The following is a 22,551-nucleotide window of genomic DNA, read 5'->3' as shown; positions in this document are numbered from 1 at the left end:
TTATAAAATATATAATTAAATAATATATTAATATTATAATTTTAAAAATTAATATTTTAATAATTAAAAGTTAAAAATTAAATATATTATAATTAAAATTTAATTAAAATATTAAAATTTATAAAAATCGTATAAATTTTAAACTTTATTTTTTTTAAATAAAATTAATTTAATCGGTAAAAACTATAAAATATACCATTTTTTTTATAATTTTATAAATTTTTTTTATTTTATATAATAAATTACGTAATAATAAATTAAAAAATTTAATAAATTTATTATATAAAAAAATTTATTATTTTACATATAAATTTTAAAAATTTTTAAAAAAAATTCGTTAAAATAAAGATTTATTATATTATAAATTTACTATAAATAAGTTTAACTGTATTCGAATTATGGCAATGAGACTATGCTATGCTTATGGGCGTTAACGTAATAGTATTAGTGTGTTTATCATCCTTGCGGTCCTTCGGAGTTACTGATCGGTAGCTTTTAGTCTTGGCTCGGCCTCGTCCATCGGTTCGGTCGGTATTCACAGTTGGAAATGGAAAGAAAGAAAAGAGGAAAGAAAAAAGAAAAAAAAAGAAAAGATTGATTGTCTTATACAGACGATATGAATTTCTCTAATGAAATATATATACAATTTACATCTATTTTAAATCTATGACATTTACACTTAGTTACTCTTTGGTTCCTTCGATTGTGACCTTTGTTCTTCTTCCCGTCGCTTCGCAAAGTGCTCCACCATGGCGATGCCACCGCGTTCGTGGAAGAATAGGTCCTGATACATTACCGTAGCTTCTGCATTCTTCTTTGCGCGCGCCCACATGTCAATCTCGAACTTGGCAAGGCGCTCGCTTAATGGCGACGAATCTTGTTCAGTACCCTTCCCGATTATGGCATGTGCAAGTTCCAATGAGTCTTTCATGGCTACGTTGACACCAACTCCCGCGAACGGGTTCATTAGATGTGCTGCGTCTCCAATAAGTGTGATCCTGGGATGAGATGGGTTAGTTGATATTATGTTTCATACCTAACGTAAGATGTGTAAGATGTGGTGAAGAAATAGTCCCCCTAACCTTGGATTGTGTGACCACTGGAAGCCAACGGGAAGCATATAGAGTTGCCGTCCTACGGTGTCCGGATCGCTGTCTAGTACTAGCGCCTTCTGTAGGTCGGAATATTCTGGATAAAGTGCATCGACAACCTGTTTCCGCGCATCTGGATGGGTGGGGTCGATCCCGGACGCCGAGAACCAGTCGACTGGTAGGCGGGCGAAGGCGTAGAGCTGAACTGTGCCGTCGCCGTTACGTTGGCACATGAGCCCCTTGTTCGAACCCAAATTAAGACACATTCCTTGTCCCACGTGCGCGGATAGCTTCGGGTGCTTGGCGTCTACGTCTGGAATACGACAGTCCAGACCTGCGATGCCTGAGTAGAAAGGCTCGGTATCGCTGATGCTCGGTCGGACCTTAGACCAAGCCCCGTCAGCCCCGACGACGAGGTCGAAGTCGGTTTCTTCCCGATTTTCGAAAACTAAGGTCAACTTGGAATTCTCCTGGTTGCGTATTTTGACAAGTTTGGAGTCAAAATGTACAGTCCCGGGCACGAGCGAATCCAGAATCAAGTCGCGCAACTGCGTACGGTCAATCTCAGGGCGGTCGGCGAACTCTCCAGGACGACCGGGTTCGCCTCTACTCTCATCCATGAGCACCGTACCGTCAGACGAGAATATCCGTAGAGTCTCACCCTCCGGTCTGGCCAGCTTCTTGAACTCTTCGAGTAAGCCAGCCTCTTTCAAGGCTAGTTGCCCGGAGTCCGCGTGGAGGTCCAAGCAGCCGCCGCGATTCTTCGCATGCCGGTCGACATCTCTTTCAAATACGTTACATTTGATAGATGCACTTTGCAACAGCTTCGCTAATGTGAGACCGGCCGGGCCAGCTATCCTCATGAATTAGAAAAGTGATTGACGAATGATACTTGTGAATAGGTAGGAAAAAAAGAAAAAGAACAAGACAAAAAAAAAAAAAGAAATAACCCTCTCTTACCTCCGATAATTGCAACATTCGGGGTTGCCATTACGTCGTCTTAGTTGGACAAGCGATGCTCAGTGAGTTTCGGTTCCTGACTTGCATATGTCTTACAACTTAACATACATCTTCATCAGTAAGAAGCTTCTGATGAGCCGAACAGTCACTAAGAGGTATACTCGTCTTTGTGAGAGCCTCACAAAGCAGATACTCAAACAATGGTACAAAGTACCTACTTTAAGTATTATTAGACAGTTCAATTGTCAATGTTGGTAATTTTCCATTTTTAGAACTTCGGGGGTTATGGACCCTGGTAGAACGCGCCGACTTGGATTTGACGTCGGCGACCGATCGAATGCTTACCTAGGTAGGTAGGTTTTACTTGACCGGGCTAAGAGGCTCAGCAGCTTATTAAATGATGCCATATTTTTGGATATACCTTCATCCTTCGTATATAGGTACCTAAGGGAGAACGTAAGTAAAATATGATTGGAAAAACAATGCCATTGAGTGGCGTCGGCGTCCACGAGACGGCGATATTAAATGCAAACGACGGCAGGAATGATGTCGACCAAAACGACGACCGAAACAACGAGTTCGCCTCGATTATAATCCAAGCGACCTCGACGGTACTTGGCGTGAGTGTGGATGAGATCCATTACACCGCAGATACCATTACCTTCATCAAGCTTGGAGGCAACTCACTATCCGCAATCCTCATTTCTGCAGAATGCCAAAGAAAAGGAATTTTGATACCGGCGGGCGTATTCTTGCGGATATCAACCGTGAAAGAGGTCATAACAACAGCTACGAGCTTGGCTCAGCGTATATCAAGACCTATACCTACAATTATGGTAACGGGGGATACCAGCGACGATGTCAACGATGATATTAGCGGCGATGGGGCATCATCTATATATACCGCGATCACGGCACCGGACCCGGAGACGGAGACAGAAGACTTGTCTCTATTTAGTTGTGGAAAGGAGGCTATCACAGCAGAAAGCCTCCTGAGTAAAATCGACACTACCGAATGGACGGAACCGCAGCTGCTTCTTCTTCGGGAAACCTCTCAAAATCACAAGTTAAACATATTGACAATATACGAATCCTATACAGGCGAATGGAATGCTCAAGACGTCTGCGACGCCTGGTCGAATACGATCCTAGCGGAGCCGATATTCAAGGACCTCCTTCGCGACTTAGATGTTTTACCGCAGCAACTTTTACTCCGAGAGATAATTCAGGTTGAGAGCGAGGACGATTTCCAGAGAGAGATTCGTCATGCTGTTCACGCTACCGGCCCTATATCCAAACTCACAGTCGTACAATCCCCTTCGCCTTCGGCATCGGCATCGGGGGAAACGGCGAATTCTACTGCTGTCATCTGGCGCATACACCATGCGTTTATGGATGGCTACTCTGCTCGAATTCTGCGCGATAAAATTACTCGCACCTTGAAAGGAGGGGAGTTCGGCGTCCCTGCAGGCCCATCATTTAGGGAGATGGTACATTCGCTGCGAGTCTTACGAGAAGAGAGAAGTGAATCCACAAGGCGCTTCTGGGATAAAAAACGCGAGCAGTTTCCCGCCGCAGCTGGCGAGTTACGCTTGAGTCCGCAAAGCATAGCCAAGACCGCAGAGGTCCCCCCTCAGAAATCTGTTACAGTTCAATTTCCCAGCGAACAGCTAGCAGAAGCCGTAACGCGGACGGGATATACCACGACGGTGTTCTTCGCCGCAGCGTGGGCTCTGACACTTGGCAAATTCGTGGATGCGGACCAGATCTGCTTCGGAGTGGTCTTCTCAGGGCGCGACTTGCCGGTTCCAGGAGCTTTTGACGTCGTTGGTCCTCTGATTAATATCCTGCCCCTGTTTGTACAGGTACCAGCCAAAGGCGACGAGACCTCTGTCGAAACCTTCCTACGGCAAATACATGGTGACATTCTTGACTTGAACAATATCCAACATTCGGACACTAAGGAGGGATTCGACAGGAAGTTCCACTCCATCATGGCTACGCAGTTCGAATGCCACGAAGAGGAGGTCCCAAGCACAATGCCGGTAGATCGAAACCGACCCGATATGCGGACCGGAATTCCTCTGAACATCGTTATTGAAGAAGACTGTCGATTGCAAATGCTGTACTCTACTGCTCACTTTGCAGACGAGGACATGAACAATCTACAAGCTGTGTTCAAAAACAGCATGAACTGTCTTCTGCAAGGAAACGATGATACAAGTCGATTAGTATCGAGCGTGAATAGTGCTCTATTACCACAGGATATGGAGAAGATGATCAGAGACTGGAGTAACTGCGCCTCCTTGGAGACATTGGATTCATCCAAGGGGGACGATCTAGTAACGCTCTTCGAAAACGTCGTAGAGAGACAACGGAACGACCCGGCGGTTATTCACGGTGAACTCGAGGTATCTTACGACGACTTAGACCAAGCGGCTGCCATCGTAGCGCGGAAATTAAGCTGGATTGAACCCAATGAGGCCGTCTGCGTCTACGCCGACCGATCGGTAAACTGGCTCGTCGCCATCTTCGGCGTGCTAAAGGCAGGCGGAGTGTACGCCCCGTTGGATCCCTCAGCGCCAGTGTCCATGCAGCAGGCGAATTTCATTCGGAGCGGGGCGCGTGCCGTGCTTGTTCCTTCACGAGCTACATCTCAGCGCGTCGTTTCATCGCGACAGGAAGATGATGATGATGCAGCTCCGTTCCAATGTCTACTATTGGGCGTTGACGACCTGCTCGCAGCAGACAGCGCCCAGGCGCGCAATGGGTTCTCGGCGTATTATTATTATCCAAGGAGGCGTATTGCCCGCCCGGATGATCTCGCCTATATCTGCTTCACGTCCGGATCGACCGGCCAGCCCAAAGCCGTACAATGTACTCATAAGGGCCTGGTGGCTTTTCAAAAGGACCGAGTTGTTCGTCTAGGTGCTTCGAAAGGTGTTGTGGTTGCTCAGATAATGTCTCCCGTTTTTGACGGCAGCATACATGAAATATTTTCTGCGTTGACACATGGCGCCACATTGCGATTGGCGTCGCCTGATCATCAGGGAGACCCTTTTTCGCACCTACGGGATAGCGATGCCGCCATCTTGACTCCCTCTATCGCCAAGGCACTTGATCCAAACCAGTATCCTCGGCTGAGAAATGTATGTAGATACAGTGTGCCTGTGCCTTTAACTAAAGAGAAAGCTAATATTTATCTAGGTCTACCTCGTCGGTGAAGCCGTTCCCCAGTCTCTTTGTGAGACGTGGACTAAGAACCGCTCGCTGTACAACATGTACGGACCGACCGAAGCGACTTGTGGCGCAACAATCAAACAACTGTTCCCGAACGAAGCCGTCTCCCTTGGTCGGCCGAACCCGTCGAGCAGAGTGTACATCCTCGATCGTAGTCTCAGTCTACTCCCGCCCGGTGCAGTCGGCGAGTTGTATATTGCGGGGATACAAGTATCGCGTGGATATATCAAGCTTCCGGAGGAGAATGCGAGTCGCTTCCTAGAGGACTCGATCATGCCCGAGACCGGTCAGAAGATGTATAGAACTGGCGATTATGCTTATTGGAATAGCGCTACTGGGGAGATCTGCATCCTCGGACGGAAAGACCGGCAGATAAAGCTGAATGGATTCAGGCTAGATCTCAATGACCTGGAAGCGCGAGTCGTAAAGGCCATTCCTGGATGTGGCAGTGCTGCTATATTCCGTCGTGACAATCATCTCATAGCAGCGTACCAAACTACTTCACCTAATACATTCAGCGCATTAGATGTAATGGCGCTTGTCAGTAATGCATTACCCCCTTATGCTATGCCCCGGAGGATCGTCGCATTTGACGAGTTCCCTCTTACCGCGGCGGGCAAGCTCGATTACAAGACGATTGAGAAATCCATCAGCGCGAGTCTTGCAGATACTAAGATGGAACCCCAGCCGCAGAAGAGTACTATGAGCGCGACTGAGATTATGGTCGCGGGTACCATTCGCGACTTGATGAAGCTCGACCCGAGCGTACCTGTAGGTCAAGGCTCGAATCTCACGGAGCTTGGCTGCCATTCTATCCTGCAGCTACAATTAGCGAGTCGAATATCATCACTCATTCAGCGGCACTTTCCGGTACGAAAAGTCATCGAGAATCTTGTAGTATCACGCCTGGCATCTGCTATTGATGATACACGAAGGGAAGAGAGTGTGGTCGATGTTGTCATTTCAGGACAAGGGCAATCATCGAGTCTCGCTTCTGACAGTATAAAAGAAAAGGCTCTTGGAGAAAACGGGGTATCGCCTATCGAACGAGATTGGTTTTTGAAATACCAGCGAAATCTTGGGACATCTTCGTTCAACGTATCCCATGTCTCAGAGTTGGACGCGTCCTTTGACCGACATCAGGCATTGGTGTCAGCTTGGAATGTGGTCCTTGCGAGGCATGAGATTTTACGCTGCAGATTTCGTCAATCAGCAGACGGTAGTGTGGAAAGGTCATATGCGGCCGAGCCTCCCAAAGCTATATACGTCCAAGATTTCGATATTCGAGCTGCGATCAACAAGGAATTCTTACTTGAGACGGAAGACCCCATCCGAGTACTGGTCTCGAAACGCCACATGCTGGTTTGCGTAAGCCATATCATATGCGACTATACAACTCTCGACCGCCTATTTGAGGAACTTACGGAGGTATATTTCAACGTTGATAATAATGAATCAGCCCTAGTCTCTCCGAAACGATACCAGGACACGACCTGTTGGAATCTCAACGTCGATAAAGCCACAGCAGATTTCTGGAAGTCGTACCTATCCGGCATCGATTTTGCAGAAATGCCACCATACATGAGAAAGCCTCGTACCTCGTACCACGGTGAATCGCTATTATTCCGACTCTCAGAAGACACAATGCCAAGCCTTCAGACAGTCTCGCGATCGCTACGTCTTACACTACATCAAATCGCGCTAGCAGTCGTATCTATAATACTTCAGACCGATAACCCGACAAAGCAAGACTTGCTTCTCGGCAGCCCTTACCTCGGGCGACAGGAAGAAGATATGCGTACCATTGGACTATTCCTACAACCGCTCCCGATTCGTATCCGGAGACAGTCGGACCATCAAGACGGGGGTAATTTCAAGGAAGCCTCTTTGGCCACTTTCCTTGGGGCCGTGCAAGAATCCTCGCGTTCTGCCCTCGGCCATGCCATCGATTGGAGTTCTCTGATGGATATTCTCGCATCTTCAGAAGATGAGAAATTGCGAGCAGCTGCGGCTACAGAAATCCCCAATAATCCGCTGTTCGACGCCATGGTCACTTTCCACGAGCTCGACACTACCGGAAAATCGTCGTCGTCGTCCACTATTCCCGGGATCCAGCCGTTGGTGAATTGGGCCGAGGGCGCCAAGTTTGGCATCATGTTTGAATTCTCAGCCGTCAGCTCGTCGTCGGTGACGCTCCGCGTCGAGTACGACACATCGCTGTTTTCGTCAGACGAGGTGCGGCTCTTTGTTGCGCGGATCGATGCTGGGTTTAAATATTTCCGTGAGAGCCCGGAATCTTTTAAACTTGGACAGTTGGAAGGCAAACTTTTGGATGTTGGAGTTGGGGGTCTGTCTGGCGGGATCGAGGATGTGGAATTTGGTACCCCTATTGCGGCTTTGACATAGGGGTAGTCTACGGGGGTTCATTAGGCTTAATTGCTACGGCGTTTGGGGTTACGATTAGGCCCGTTTTACAGTAGGGACGTGATACCATTATTCATATTTTTAGAGTAGAGGGCATGATTTATTATGATATTTCTACTGCCTCAAGCAGTCGTCCTCCGTCTAACCCAGATCATCTGCTCCATATCCGGCCCCGTCTTCTCGTCCTTAACCCAGTTCTTCGGCCTCTCCTTCTGCCCGTCCGGAAACTTGAATTCATAGTCGATTAATAACAAGCATAGTACAAGTTTAATCTGCGCACTCGCATACCACCGTCCCGGACAAGCCTGTCGCCCCGCTCCAAACCACGAGTCGCCGGCCGCAACAGAGCTGAATAGATTTGAGGTGTCGACTTTAGTACCGGTTTTAGTTGACGGCGCGTAGAACCGTAGCGGTCGGAACTCTAGAGGTGCCTGATATAGCGCAGGGTCGCGCGAGCGAGCATCGGAGGCGGCGCAGATATGCGTGCCCGCCGGAATAGTGAAACCGTTAGATAGGGTGATCGGTGCCAATACGAGACGCTGGAATGAGACAACATTGGCAGAATTAATACGGCCGCTCTCCTTAAGAAAGCTCTCCATCTTGCGCAGCCTCAGCAGCGAAGTTTCAGTCCAGCCATTAGCACCGGTCTCCTCGAGTGCCTCAGCACGTAGCTCCTCCATGAACTCCGGATGAGCGCAAATATCGTAGAGGATGTGGATTGCGGTGATGGCACTTGTGTGCATCGAAGAGACAATAAGGAAGAGAATTTTTAAGGCGATGGCTTCGGGTCGGGCGTCTTGGCCTTCAGCGGCCTCAGACAGCCAGCGTACGAAATCTTTTGGTTGATCATCAGACTTGACCCCCTTCTTCCCCCCACTAACTTGCTCCTGGCGAGCTTGAATCACAGGGGCCAAGAGTTTCGTCACTTGAGCAATATCGGCGCGAAGTTTCCGGCCGCATTGCAGAGTGTACTGTGCTATGGGACGCAGAGTGGGCGAGATGCGCCTCATGGTCATGGAGAAGATGGCTACTGATGCAGTGAAGCCCATGATAGTCTCGAGCCATACTGGGTCTCGCGATATGGCGGGGTCATCAATAACCCTGCGGGAGGTTATTTGGCCGATTGCAGCAAAGATTATAGAAGACGCTTTGACGGGAGTGAAATCTAGTAAGAAGTTAGTATGATGATAATATTGGTGATATTTTCACTCGGCGTTTTGAATGGATGAGTGACTAGTCGAGTGAGAACTACCTTTTGAGTTGCATTGGCTGAGAACATTTTTCAGAGCTAGATCTGCTTCTTCTTTTATCTGAGGCAGCAAATTCCCTGAGAAATTCCTTATTAGTATATTTCATTCCCTTTTTATAAAACATACGAAGTGGTAGTACCTATGTTCTTAGTTAATTGATGCCTCACGATATCGCGATGGATAGTTGTTCTTCGGACGGCATCGAGCTTGGTGTATTTCCCCATAAAGCGATCCAGGAGCTCTTCCTTGAAGCTGATCCGGTTTTCCGGCAGGTTCTTCAGTTCCTCGATAAACTTGTCCGGAACCACGAGGCGCTCGTTGTCACATGTTTGTATGACGTACGGAGTATCTTTGTGCTATATGATTCTCCCGGTTGGCAAGGAATGGTTAAGAGATAATATTAGAGAGATGTATTAAACGAACCTGCTCGTAACCTTCCTCTAGCAACTGTTGTCCACGGGCATAGAATTCGTCCTTGGCAGCTTGAAGCTGCAGACCGAATAAACCTGGGTCGATCCCAACTCGTGGTAGTCCCTCGAACCGCCTTCTCGATGCTATCCTCTCCCTTACCCAGGCCGCTAACAAAACACCCACCAGAGCAATGACGGCAGAAGTAGCTAACAGCATACTGGTTACAGGTAGTTATGTGCGTAAAGTAGTACTATTGCAATAAATTGGCAGATTTGATGTTTACTACGGCCTTTCGATACTCTAGTATGACGCGTTAAGCGATGATGAATGTCTCATATGATTCACTTACCTTATGCGTCGATATACCAATTAATCCTTTGTCTCATTCGGCGCAGTCGGTATCGCCGCTATGCTTAAGTAACAATACACTTCCGTACACATCTTATTAGCGACACTCATCACTCACATACAAGCCCCTCCGTCTCAAGGATACTCAACTCACTTCAACTGATTATCCTATCGAAACGTTAGCAACTTAAAAAAACCAAAGAAAAACACATATAACTACCGTCATAATGGTCTTCCGCGTATACATGCTCGCCGTCAAGGCTCCCGGCATCACCCTCGAAGAATTCAAGGACCACTGGGACAACAAGCATCTCAATCTACTTAAGGAGATCGCCGGTGACGCCTACCCCGACGTCCACGTCCACCGCTACCCAGAAAAGGTCCAGGGCCCTGCGGAAGCACACTACGATGGCATCGGCTACCTAGAGTTCAAGGATAGGGCGGGATTCTTGAGGTTGAAGGAGATTGCGGAGAAGCCGGAGAACCAGGCAAGGTTGGACAAGGATGAGAGGACGTTTTTGGACAAGACTAAGACTCAAATGTATGTGGTGGATGATGAGGAATAAAGGAAAACCTGTAGTCTCTCACGCGTGTGATGGATGTTACGGAAATGAATATCAAAGAAACGCACAATATAAAATTTCCCTTTCTTGTGACTCGCGCAATCATTTACCTAGTAGTTATGATGAAATAGAAAAGATTTGGGGTTACCAGAGTTCTGATAAACTTGTATTCGTCACAGCGACGTTATAGGAAGTTTGATTGTGAAAATAAAGTAAAATTTCATAAAATGCAGATATCGACGTAAACCATCAATGTGAGAGCTATTCTGCTGTTCTAGCTTATATATACAGGATATAAATATGAATTATGATAAGCAAGATTGAAATGCACGCTCCTAACCAGTTCGCCGTCCCCAAGACCTAAATTTCCAAGGTTCCCCTTTATTGAGCATGATATTGATTTTGAATATATTGCTCCGGGAGACCTTGCGGCTTCCCGCTGGGATGATACTGATTTGTAGCAGTGTAGTTATACGTCGGCCACTGGTTTTCGGCCAGCTTCGTCGTTGAGCCCATGTTCCCCATCGGGATATGGCCCATGGGGTTTGCCTCGATATCTACCGAGTACTCGACCTTGCAGGAGATGCTTCCGCTCTTGTCGCCCTTGGTGCTGCCGAGACGCATCCACGTCGGCCTTAAGCCTGAGGCTTCGGAGCCGCTAGCGGGGCGCCATGTTGAAAAGGAGATGAGCCTGAGAAAAGGAATCTTGAAGATTCGCTGCAGCGCCGCGGGCATGACGGGGAGATACGTGTTGATGATGCCGAGGTTGATCTCGAGTCCGGACCATAGGGCATCTTCGACGACCGTCATGGTGAAATTTAATCTTGCTTCTGGGGTGGAGAAGTGGACCACGTTGTATGTACGCCATGCTGTAGCAAAGCAGACACTGAGAAGGTTGTTAGTCTTATAGATACTATCATGCAAGTAGATGGTATTAGTTAGGTACTTACAAGATACCAAGACCGAATACCACAGTCAAGGCGACCTTCTTGCGCGATGAAGTCGAGGATGGACAACCTCACGAAGGTATTGGCCCACGCTTGCAGGAGCCATGCTATGACGAGCGACTGGAGATGAAGTTCGTTGATGTCGGACAAGAAATGCAAAGGAGTGGATAGGATTTACCTTTTGTGTAAGTGTACGCTGCGGAGGAGCCACTCGTACAAGCGGGAAGCCAACGCCGCCTTGTTCAGCCACTATGCACACCAGTTAGTCGATCGATCGATCGTTCGTTCGTTCATATACAACAGGGGTAAAAAAGAAGTCTTCTTTTGTTCTTACCTAGCCAGCAGATAGATAGATACCCCACCGAAAAGACGGCAGCAACAATGATAGCGTAGTCAGTAAACCGAAGCGAGATCTTCTTTATGCGCTTCGCCCACAGTCGAAGGCCGATACATAGTATCGCTAAGATGAAGAATGTGGTTACGGGCGCTACTAGGAGCACGGCTCTGGGAGGCAGCGACTCTTTCGCCGGGTCGATAAACGGCCCTGTTGGAACCGGCGGACCGCTGGGCTGCTCATTGTGTGGTAGAGCGATGGGGAGGATAGACACGGCGAGACAACGAGCGAACGGCCGGCCAAACGAGCGACTCGGACGAACTGGAGATGAGGAGGCTAGTGTATAACACAATAATTGGACCAGAAGAGTTGGGGATACATAGATACCTGATATTCTTCGAACCCCTCAGCCATACCTGCGAGCGTCAGCCATCTCCATGTAGGAAGGTATGCCATCATGGCACTAATGGAGCGTCCATCTACGGTTCAGTTAACAATATTGATAAGCCTAAAGCGACTATGCATGGTTCTAGATCTGCTTCATATATTCGTACGGTCCTGGCTGCAAGCTCGTTGTTACGGTACTTTTGTACCCTGCCAGACGTATCAAGTACCTATACGCAGTGCCCTCGTGGAGTTAATTCACTACCTACCTAAGGTACCTAAGTTAGTTCAATACTATTAATAGACCTAGCCGCTGAAGATTGAACTCTTGTCGTGAGGCAAGGCTGTGCCCTACGTACATGTATGTAGTACCTATTCGACTGATTAGCGTAAGGGGTTTAAGTAGCAATTTGCTCCCGCACTTTACGACATAAGGTAGCATTGTCGAAGCAGCGTGCGATTGAGCCTGGGGTTGGGAGCAATTGAACCCTTACCACGTTTTTCATAGCTTTCTATCAGGAACATGTGAGTGGCTCAATTGATACACTTGACTTGCTGAAGGATTTCTGGAGTTAAAGGTGATACCTACATGAAATGAGCGCTGCAGTAGGTATGATGAATTGTTATCGCTGCTCTTATAGTCGACTTCTCGTTTGAATGTGAGATACCTATGATATAAGTGAGATTTTCTTGTTCTTTTTGTCTTTTTTCTCATTTTATTCATCATTCAGCTTGTCTTGTGTAACCTCAAGACCAAGCTGAAGAATCTGAGAGTGTCTTTTTGCAAATAAATCATATTCCTCGTCGGACCACGTTCTATAGTAGGAAAAGGTTGAAGAAATTGTAGATCTTGGCGGGGCTAAGTTGGGCAGGTCGAGCGGTAGGGGACCGGGGTGACGGACGAGTTCTGGGTATGATATCACCACGTGGTTTTCCGCACATCTGGTGAAATGAATCTGTGTGTGTACTACCCAGGGACCTGCAAGTAACGGTTGTACATACTATGCGTCATGAATTATTCTGATTGGTAGCCTCGCACACCTGAGGATATTGAACCTCCCGTATTGTTTTATTGTCAGTTTATCGTAAGTTCTCTTTTATTATTTGCTTACCAATTGATTAGAATATTCCCCACGGAGATATACCTTGGTTGGTTAAATTCTTTTGTCAATTTGTTACGTTGTCGCGATTGAAGGACTATTTGACTACATGATTCCTACGGACGGAGATAATGCAGAATTGCGGCGAAGCATGTTTTGGAGAATCTGAGAATTATATCAATTATGATGCCTCCTACATACCTACGGTAGTTCTTGAAACCCCGCAGATCAGGTATGTAGGTTTTTATGTATTACTCTTATGGTGACATTCACTACTTCAGTGGTTGTTGGTATACTTCGTATGCCACTTTAGGCCGCTTTAAGCCGCTATAGCTAGAGAAGGACCACCCAATCGGTCCTTTCGTTCAGCCTCATAAAAGCGGGACTTTATCGGTCTCTATCTGTTGCCAAGCTTACTGCCTTACTACTCTGCTACTACTCTGCTGCTTCATCACACGTGCCGTTAGATTCAATCGTATATAAAATGGCTTAGTTACATATTAACCTTCATTTGTAACACGTACATCAACACGTACATAGATACTTGCCTATTTGAGCCCAATCACGCTAAACTTTAAATAAGCTTAATCAATCCCTCGGGACTCTGAATCGCCTCTTTTCTCCCCCTTTTCTTCATCTTTATTAGTTATCATTCGTAACGCAAATGATAACTTCGAGGACCACTTTAGGATGTATGTATGCAAACCGGTTATGTCCTACGTGCATATTCGTAGGTCGAGCCTCGTCTTACATTGATGCTGTGTTACTCGCCCCCAACGCCCCCGGCTCTATTGCATCGCGCTAGTAATAAATCGACTTCGGCAGCCAATCGCCAGAGGTCTAAGCTGGCTCCCTGCATACCTGTTAGTTTGAATCTCTCAAGTATTCAAGCTCTTGTGTAATTTTCCGTAGGAGCTATACGATACCTACCTATTCTCCCCACCCCCTCTGCGACCCCATCCTAATCTGCCCCCCGGTTGTCCTATAGGCAAACAAGATCGGCGAGGTTAGCGAATAGAAGAGCTCGGCGAGGTTGAAAGACAACGGCCAACGGTTCGGCGCGGTCATCCGTAAGGCTGAGTAGCAATGAGGATAATAAGGATATCTCCTGCTCTCTCCTTCTCTTCTTCTCTTTTTGATCGATCCGTCGAACCATCTCACATTTCATTTGCTGAGTACATTATTGGAAAGTTTTGTTTTTTTTTTTATACTGTATATTCGACCGAATCCTCTGAAACCCACCAAATTTATTTCCGCACTTTTCGTCATCCGTAGCTAGGATTTGTGCTTTTTCTTCCCTACCCACGTCGTCCTCTCACCATGGTTCTCACCGCCCCCCCTGCCGAAGTGGCCATTATTGGCGGAGGTCTTGCCGTAAGTAGTCTGGCGACTGTCTCTAAGCCTTTTGAGTCGATTAGCGTCGATCTACGCCGTCTTGTCGCACCTTCTCCTTACCGTTTGTGGTTGTGGCTTTTGCTGATGCCCCTTACTCGTAGGGCCTAACCCTCGCTCTGGCCTTGCACGATCTGAATATCCCCTCTACGGTCTACGAGGCCCGCTCCGCGGATTTCGACCAAGGGGGTGGTATTATGCTATCGCCCAACGCCCTGCGAGTCCTCGATAGCGTGGGCGTCTACAAACGTGTTCGCGATAACTCGCTACAATTCGACATCCTCACCTTCAAGGATGGCCAGGATCAGACTACTGATGTGTACTACTTCGGCTCTGAGAAGTTATACGGCTACAATGCCATCCGTATCATACGCAAAGAACTTCTAGATGAGATGAGGGCCATGCTACGGGAGCGCAACATCCCGATCCACTTCGATAGTAAATTGACTGCCATCACATCCGATGGCCCTGACAAGGTCGAGTTTACATTTGCGGACGGACGTGTCGCATCCGCTCCTCTCGTAATTGGAGCTGACGGAATCCATTCGGCTGTACGTGGGACCTTCTTGCCCCAAGTGAAACCTATATACGCCGGTTTCATGGGCATCAACAGCGTTGTGCAGAGATCTCAGCTTCGTATCCCTGAAGGATACAGCCTACCTGCGACTGTCTTAGCCAAGCCGGGCGCGTTTCTGCTAGTCCCCCAGAAGCCGGACGGGTCCGAGCTTTTTATTGGCTCGCAGAGGCGATTCCCCGCGCTGGACGCGGAAGGTTGGGAAGCTCTGAGGAAGGATAAGCAAAGGTTGTATGACATGCTTCAAGAGAATAAGTCTGACTGGCCGGATATTGTTCAATCAGCTCTGGAGGCGACGCCAGTAGACCGGATGGGATTTTGGGCCTTCCACATTATACCGCCCCTGGCATCGTGGCTATCTGAGTCCAAGAGAATTATCCTAGTTGGAGACGCAGCGCACGCGATCCCGCCAACTGCCGGTCAGGGTGCCAACCAAGCTTTCGAGGATGTGAGAGCACTAGCCACTCTGCTCTCTAAGCTGTCGCCCGAGGTGCCGCTAGACAAGGCCGCCGAACAATGGCAGACCTATCGCCAAGCACGAGTTAAGAAAGTCCTCGATCTAACTAACCAAATGAACGCAAAACGTCTACCGGAATCAGAGCGAGCTAAGCTGCCCCCAGGCGCTATTTGGAGTGACCAGTCGCTCACACGTGGTGAGGGTGGCGAGTTAAGTTGGCTGTATGATCCGGATTTGGCCCAGGAGGCTGACAAGTGGGTGGAAGAGCTCAAACAGGCTGCTAACCCTTAAAGGCATAATCTGTTGGTAATAATATAAACAACGTACCAACAACACATTATTTGTACATGTTATTGGTTATACCAACCAACCAACACTGCTTAGGTACTGTTACCGAAGCTACTGTGGAGCGGCTGTCGAAGGATTTTAAATATAGCGTTTCCCGGAGGCTAATTCGTTAGTGTACAATACAGCCAAACTCATAACGAGATAACAAAGCAACAAGGGTATGCTGATTCGTTTCTGTTCGTTTACTGAACAAATATCCTCATCGTTACTCGTTACTCGTCACATCGCGCGCATCTCTTGTCAGCGAGCGGATCCACTATACCACACTCTTCCCTGCTGCGCCGCCGTTGGTCTTATTAGATACTCCGGAACGCCAAGCCAACATTGTCGTACGTCAGCTAACAGGCACTGCACGGTGAACGCGAAGGAATCTAGACAATGTCTTGTAGGTCCCGCAGATGAGCGAGGGAGCCTAGGCTTGCATTTTGGCATCACTGCTAGTGTAATTATGCCCCTGTCGACAAGATGATAAATCTTAAATCTACGATTCCATGATTCCTGGATTCCTAAAAGGATACCTATGTACGGGGGAGAATACCTGCACGACGTCCAGCTTGACAATACGCCTGAGGGTCTCGTCGAAGCCAAATCGCTTTACCTAGCAGCAGGAAAGACGACCAGCCTCTTCTTCACATCTCGCTGCAACGTGCTTCACGATGACAACACTAATTGGTGGTCGTACGGTCAATGCATCAAGTGCGTCGCCAAGCACTGATCGCAAAAAGCGTCTAGCTTGCGATAACTGCCATCTCTCAAAGGTGAGTAAGTACCTAGAGACCTAGAGGGCGATGATATATTGTTCAAGGAACATGAAATAAAAGGCAGCTACTAACAACTTACCATAGGTTCGCTGCACCGGAGAGCTTTCTGGCTGCCAGCGCTGTGAGCGCGGGAACAAGACATGCCACTATAGCCAGTCAAACATGGGCCGCACACCAGTAGATAGAGCGAACAGGAGACGCAAGTCAAGCGTTCCGAAGCCCATGGGTTCATACATCACCAGCCCTGCTGGTAGTCACCATCAGCAGCAGCAGCCACACGACTGGAATTCGTCTAACAGCCTATCTAGCGGAGTTGGCGACGCTGAGCAGCAAATTGAGCAGAACGGGTTACAATTACCTAGTTCGTCAGTAGAGAGAAACTATAACCTCCATCATAACCGACCAGCAAGTGATTCTATGAGTATCTCAGACGAACCCAGTGGTCAACAGCAGCGAAAACACTCGGCCACATCCATGTTGCTAGATAATATCGGTGATGAGCTTCAAAGCCCCGGTTTTGACCCGCTCATTCCGAATTTCGAGGATATAGACTTTTCAGATATCGATGATAATCATTTTGAAGTTATCGGAACTCCTTTAGATTTAACATTCCCTCGACTCATTAGCCCTCAGTCTCCTCGAGGTTCACCATCTCGACAACAACAACAGCAGCGGCAGCAGCAGCAGCAACAACAACTTCAAGCAACACAACTCTCTGGAACTTCATCTTCAACAACGACATCAAGCTACCAGGGCCCTGGTTCCGGCCAAACGCCCGGCACGCCGCATTCTTCCGGGGGCGATGTCAATTACTGGACGACGCAACTTGAAGAGCTCTCCCGTAGACCACACAAATCACCCATGCCGCTAGACGAGGTGCTTCATCAGAGCTCACAGCTCCTTCCACGCGTCACTGAGGCTCTCCGCGCATTGCCTTTAGCAGACCCATCATCATCTACGCATATGATTCTCATATTAGTCTGCCTCACGCAGGTAATTACCTTCTTCGAGCAATGTATGCCGTCCATAATCTGCGGCCTCGCAACCACTGGATCATCCGGAGACCTCTCACTACACCTTGGCGCCTACCAAGTCGATCGTGAGGTTCAGCAAGCCTTACAGATGCATATTGTAGGAAAGGAATTATCAACAATCCTTCAAGTGTCCAAGCTGATCAAGCAGACACTGCTACAACCGGATTGGAATAACGTCTCCAAACGCACCCACGATCTTCTACTAGAAGACTTGCAGGTCAGGACGAAGACGTTGATGTATCAGATAAAGCAGAAATGGAGTTCAGCGCGGCGTCTCGTGTTATGAGAGCGATTGCCATGTATGTAAATCAATATGTAAATTGCCTAACCAGTCACGATAACGTACCGTAAATCGGTGCGTAAGGTTACGCTTATTTTTCACTCTTGTCGGCTGCTCCGCAGAAGCAATCTACTATAAATAGTGACTACTAGAATCGTGTTCTGCATAATATAGATAGTGTCCCGGGTTCTCGCAGCTTAGCAATTCTTAAATGTCAGTAGTGTACGTCGGCGTGATGCGTCTTTATTTAGTTCCCGAGAGTTCGGCTCCCGGATCGGCGGCCGACAGACGCTCGGCCCGGACTCCGTACGCCGTAACGTTTGCTTCACACGGTGCGGGGCTCGGAGGAATCAGCCCCTGGATATGGTTCCCGGCACTAAGATAGGATCTGTCTTACTTGTAGTTCCTTTTATCATAGCCCAAGGGGCCTCTTCGTTAATTTCTAATTAGTGCTCGTAATCCGTTACTCCAGAGACTTGGAATATCTATCGTAGTAAGTAATTAGCTGCGGAGTGCTCCGTACAAATTCGTAGAATGTCCTCTTTCCAGGCTTACATTCCCGCCAACGTTCCCTTTCCTATTGAAATTCTCGCTGCAGCCGTCGGCCTTGTCTTCATATTACGAAGCCAAACAATACAGACCTGTCTTAAGTCATTACTTTCCAGGGTAATTAACGTGAGTACTTCTAAACCTTATGTAGTCTTTTCACTTATTCAACTAACAGCCAACCCCCAGACAATCTTATCTCACCGCTACCAAATTAAACATGTGAAAAATGGTTCTGATTTGCCATCACTTCCATATGTATTTCCTAACGGCCAAGGAAACGTCGAAAAGTTTCTGAATGGACGCACAAACAGCGCCAAGTGGGAGAGTGAGCATGGGAGTCTCTATCGCCTATGGTCAGGAATGAAGGGGGAAGTGTGAGTATCCTAATTCTCCCTTCCAACCTCAATCTTCATAACTCAATACTGCTATCAAGATGAATACCAAGCGCATTTCTAACATTTATCATAAGCGTCTTAACCAAACCTTCCCATGTAGAACTTGTATTTCGCGATTCCCACACGCACATCAAGGCCCACGCGAATGACAGCGGCTACCTTATGGAACGTCTTCTGGGATCTTGCCTTGGTCTTATTAGCGGCTCGTCCTGGAACGCCGTTAAGACCGGCGTCGAGGCGCCGTTCCTGCACCGTTCAACGAGCGCGTATGTCGCCGATGTACAGGACTTCACCAAGTCGTACATGCGCACTTTAAGCGCGGAGAACAAGACGCTCAGGGAACAAGGAAAACTGCATCCCGTGCGTGACCTAAAATTGCTCCCATTCCTCTTCGTCGCAAGGGTTGTGTATGGACCGCTGGATGCGATGCTAGAGCGAGAACTTAGGGATTTAATTCCGGATAGAGAAGATTTATTTAAGAACGTGATTAGCGGCGGCATCACAAGATTCCCTATCTCGCGATTCCTCCCTCTCCCAGCCATACGCGCGCTCCGCCACTTCAAAGAGCGCTGGGCCGATTGGAACGACCGAGCATACGCGCACGCTCTCAATGCCAAGGGATCCGAAGCAGCCCCTATTATCGCGATGTACGAAGCCGTTGAAAAAGGAACCATGTCGCGCGAGGAACTGCTGCAAACTCTCGACGAGATGATGTTTGCTAATATCGACGTGACTATGGGCGGCATGTCGTGGACTCTGGTGTTCCTAGCAGCCCATCCTGCTGTGCAGGAAGCGCTGCGCAGCGAGATTCGTGCGCACTCCTCAGATCCGGCGACGCGAAACGCTTACCTCCTCTCGTCGTGGACGACGACACCAACTCTCCTGGGCGCGTGCATTCTCGAGTCCGCACGCCTGCGCCCGCTCGCCGCGTTCTCTACGCCCCAAGCGTGTCCGACGCCGCGCGTCCTCGACGGCTACGAAGTCCCCGCGGGTACCAACTTCGTCGTCGACTCGTACGCGCTCAACATCCGAGACCCGTTTTGGGGCGAAGACCGGGAGCGATTCCGGCCACAGCGGTGGCTTGAGCGGCAGAAGGGCGGGCGCGACTTGCGGTATCGGTATTGGAGGTTTGGATTTGGTCCGCGAACCTGTCTGGGGAAGTACGTCGCGGAGTTGGTCCTGAGGAGCGTGGTTGTTGAGATGTTGGAGAATTGGAATATCGTGTTGGATGTTAAGGTAGGGGGGCAGGAAAAGGAGAAGAAAGCCGGTGGCCATGGAGAGGAGGAGGAGAATATGGATTGGCCGTGGGATGATGAGATGTGGATTCATCATCCGGATCTTTTGTTGCGGTGTGATTCTTTGACGAGGTAGCCTGTGAAGGAGGTTGGGTTGAACGAGAGGTTAAATTTGAAAGAACAGGGTTTGGCATAAGCTATTGGCTACCAGGTACTCATCTATGTAGCTCTAACCATTTCACAGGCATCTGATGTTTCGATTTGTATCCTGCGACTCTCATGATGATAGAATATCATGAAGTAGGTAGTATTCAGAATTTCAACTCTAAAAGTTGGCTTGCTGGAAAGGAGCAACATGTTCTTATCATAGTCCCAGCTTTCCCACTTGCTTCTTTCGCCTCCTTGCCCGCATCCTTCGAAACTCGAGCTTCTCCCTTTAAGATCTCTACCTCACAAGTCCCGCAATCGCCCTCCCGACAAGCCGATTCTGGGCTTTCCCCTCCACCATCTCGTTCGAGAAGTTCAAGAAGTGAGAGCGCTTCAGATTTCTTCCATTTAGCCTCTTTCGTTCGAAACCGGACGACTGATTCCTCTGGAAGATCTGTCCCGTCCGCCGCCGAAACTGATAGATCGTCAGGTTTAAAATCCGAATTTGACGAAAACGTTTCGTAACGTATAGCTGGTGGTGGGACTTTGCAGCGTCCAAGGTAGTCCCGTATGGTATCTACAAAGTCTGGTGGACCGCAGATATACGCGTTGGAGACGTTACCAGGTAGTTCGATTGGAGTGATTCCTAATGGATCGATAAAATACGATGGACTCAACAACGTGTTAAAGAAGTCGAACGTAGGTCGCCCTGTATGGTCAAAGTCTCTACCCTGGACGTCTACACCGGCAATAGGGGAGGTATAAAATGTGATCATGCGGAATAGGTCGAATGATGAGAGTTCTGATTTAAAATGGGATGTATTTTCCTCACCATTCCGGGCGACGTGGATCAGAATCGCAGGTGTTTTCTTTAAAGCCGGGTGAGAAAAGTGAGACTGGACCATGCTAAGAATCGGAGTCATGCCTATTCCCGCGCTGATGTATATCTTACGAGGGGGGAATTCCCGGCTTAAATCAGGGACAAACGACCCAGACGGTGAGCGTGCTAATATCGTGTCCCCAGTTAGGACATTGGAGTGAAGATAACGAGAGGCAGCCGGTCCTTTCTTAACCGTAATGCGGTAATATGGTGGGACTGAGGTAAAGGAGGAGGGCGACCAAGAAGAAATGGACCAGCGGCGGATGTCACCGGAGGGCAATTTTACAGTTAGGAATTGCCCTGGGAGGTAGGATGCTAAGGGCTTGTCATCAACGGCATTCAGATAGAAAGACTTGACAGTTGCAGACTCATCGACCACCTTGACGACCTTTAGAGACCGCCACCCAGCCCATCGATTCTTCCCTGTAACTTCTTTATCCTCAATCATCCCTAGCTTGCGAGCGATGACATGTCTGTTCATCTTTTGCAAGTTAGGCACACGCAGGATACGCTCTGCCAATATACGAGTAGCAAGATCTCCGAGCGGTGAGAACACGCACTGGGCAATGCTACCAGCCGGAACCGTGTATTCCTCATGAGTCGGGATGATTCTTGCTGTGGCACCGGGCGCGATGGAACCTCCGCGCACGACTTTCAGGTAGACACCGCAAAAGCCGGACTTAGCGACCTCGGCTAGCCAACTGCTCGGCTGTCCGCATCGCCATGCGAGCCGTGAACACGGACTCCGTCCCCCTACAACCTCGAGAATAACCCCTTTGTTCTTAAATCCTTTGTCCTTGCTCTCCCCCTCATCATCAGGGGACGAAAATACCCATCGATCCCCTAAATTAATGCTCCACTCATCAAGTCCATCCGCCGCTTTCAAGGTCAAGTTCTCTCCCCAAAAAGCCCAACTCCATTCAGACCGCTCGATATTTAGCCGTGACGTCCAGTAATCATAATGATGGGCAAAGAATGCGTATACCTGCGCATCATGAACAGCAGACTTGTGACCTTCGATTCCTTCTTCAGGGGTGAGTACCAACGGCGTGGTCGAAGGCGATCGAACAATAGCTGTAAGTGTTGGCTGTGAGTGAATATCGTGGGTAGCTGGTCGCGAGCGCGAAACCGCCACTACAGTAAAATCTGAAGAGGTGGAGGAGGATGCAGGCATGTTATATGATGAATGAGGTTTGGTGTTGCTATAGTGTTACACTAAGAAGTAGAGTATCAAATAAGAATAGGGAGCGAGGAAATATATAGAAATGCGCATCCTATAAATACATCCTATAAATATTATAAGTACTAGCAGGTAACTTCGAGGGGCTAATGCTGCCTTGTTTGGAAGGCGATTGGCTGCGTTCCAATGACGAATACTCAATTCTTAAACAAAGAAATAGAGTCCGGGGCACTTATATATAGAGACTCTATATATAATCTAGAGGCA

At 48.2% G+C, this 22,551-nt stretch overlaps 9 protein-coding genes across 9 annotated transcripts; 5 read left to right on the top strand and 4 right to left on the bottom strand.

Annotated features, from left to right (window-relative positions):
* Positions 1-678: 678 nt before the first annotated feature.
* Positions 679-2,375, bottom strand: F5Y00DRAFT_244309 (FAD/NAD(P)-binding domain-containing protein; the record flags this gene model as incomplete). Its single annotated transcript, XM_048008803.1, has 3 exons — positions 2,052-2,375; positions 1,083-1,944; positions 679-998 (listed from the first exon to the last, which is right to left on the bottom strand). Exons 1-3 carry the CDS (start codon positions 2,080-2,082, stop codon positions 680-682), a joined length of 1,212 nt encoding a protein of 403 aa, XP_047862280.1. The 5' UTR covers positions 2,083-2,375.
* Positions 2,376-2,533: 158 nt separating this feature from the next.
* F5Y00DRAFT_272165 (acetyl-CoA synthetase-like protein) lies at positions 2,534-7,807 on the top strand (the record flags this gene model as incomplete). The annotated part of the gene is made up of 2 exons (XM_048012927.1): positions 2,534-5,200; positions 5,259-7,807. 2 exons carry the CDS (start codon positions 2,534-2,536, stop codon positions 7,695-7,697), a joined length of 5,106 nt encoding a protein of 1,701 aa, XP_047862279.1. The 3' UTR covers positions 7,698-7,807.
* A 30-nt stretch (positions 7,808-7,837) lies between these two features.
* Positions 7,838-9,592, bottom strand: F5Y00DRAFT_272163 (cytochrome P450; the record flags this gene model as incomplete). Its single annotated transcript, XM_048012926.1, has 4 exons — positions 7,838-8,880; positions 8,968-9,042; positions 9,105-9,321; positions 9,389-9,592. The coding sequence occupies 4 exons, from the start codon at positions 9,590-9,592 to the stop codon at positions 7,838-7,840; spliced, it is 1,539 nt and encodes a 512-aa protein (XP_047862278.1).
* Positions 9,593-9,944: 352 nt separating this feature from the next.
* On the top strand, positions 9,945-10,290 carry F5Y00DRAFT_272161 (uncharacterized protein; the record flags this gene model as incomplete). The annotated part of the gene is made up of 1 exon (XM_048012925.1): positions 9,945-10,290. The coding sequence occupies exon 1, from the start codon at positions 9,952-9,954 to the stop codon at positions 10,288-10,290; it is 339 nt and encodes a 112-aa protein (XP_047862277.1). The 5' UTR covers positions 9,945-9,951.
* A 378-nt stretch (positions 10,291-10,668) lies between these two features.
* Positions 10,669-12,024, bottom strand: F5Y00DRAFT_264728 (uncharacterized protein; the record flags this gene model as incomplete). The annotated part of the gene is made up of 5 exons (XM_048011704.1): positions 10,669-11,173; positions 11,245-11,354; positions 11,413-11,483; positions 11,569-11,889; positions 11,985-12,024. 5 exons carry the CDS (start codon positions 12,022-12,024, stop codon positions 10,669-10,671), a joined length of 1,047 nt encoding a protein of 348 aa, XP_047862276.1.
* A 2,222-nt stretch (positions 12,025-14,246) lies between these two features.
* On the top strand, positions 14,247-15,875 carry F5Y00DRAFT_147161 (kynurenine 3-monooxygenase). Its single transcript, XM_048004455.1, has 2 exons — positions 14,247-14,426; positions 14,549-15,875. Exons 1-2 carry the CDS (start codon positions 14,373-14,375, stop codon positions 15,764-15,766), a joined length of 1,272 nt encoding a protein of 423 aa, XP_047862275.1. The 5' UTR covers positions 14,247-14,372; the 3' UTR covers positions 15,767-15,875.
* Positions 15,876-16,367: 492 nt separating this feature from the next.
* F5Y00DRAFT_147154 (uncharacterized protein) lies at positions 16,368-18,115 on the top strand. The gene is made up of 2 exons (XM_048004454.1): positions 16,368-16,581; positions 16,669-18,115. The coding sequence occupies exons 1-2, from the start codon at positions 16,480-16,482 to the stop codon at positions 17,902-17,904; spliced, it is 1,338 nt and encodes a 445-aa protein (XP_047862274.1). The 5' UTR covers positions 16,368-16,479; the 3' UTR covers positions 17,905-18,115.
* A 216-nt stretch (positions 18,116-18,331) lies between these two features.
* F5Y00DRAFT_147131 (putative cytochrome P450 oxidoreductase GliC-like protein) lies at positions 18,332-20,429 on the top strand. The gene is made up of 3 exons (XM_048004453.1): positions 18,332-18,573; positions 18,634-18,821; positions 18,917-20,429. The coding sequence occupies exons 1-3, from the start codon at positions 18,433-18,435 to the stop codon at positions 20,211-20,213; spliced, it is 1,626 nt and encodes a 541-aa protein (XP_047862273.1). The 5' UTR covers positions 18,332-18,432; the 3' UTR covers positions 20,214-20,429.
* F5Y00DRAFT_272160 (PK beta-barrel-protein domain-containing protein-like protein) lies at positions 20,389-22,278 on the bottom strand (the record flags this gene model as incomplete). The annotated part of the gene is made up of 2 exons (XM_048012924.1): positions 20,389-21,026; positions 21,057-22,278. 2 exons carry the CDS (start codon positions 22,276-22,278, stop codon positions 20,389-20,391), a joined length of 1,860 nt encoding a protein of 619 aa, XP_047862272.1.
* Positions 22,279-22,551: the final 273 nt, after the last annotated feature.

This window comes from Daldinia vernicosa, assembly GCF_022497035.1.
Source record: "Daldinia vernicosa strain CBS 139.73 unplaced genomic scaffold F5Y00scaffold_45, whole genome shotgun sequence".
In the NCBI taxonomy this organism is placed as follows: Eukaryota; Fungi; Ascomycota; class Sordariomycetes; order Xylariales; family Hypoxylaceae; genus Daldinia; species Daldinia vernicosa.
The sequence above is the reverse complement of the archived record's forward strand: the minus strand, read 5'-3'. Positions and strand labels throughout refer to the sequence as shown.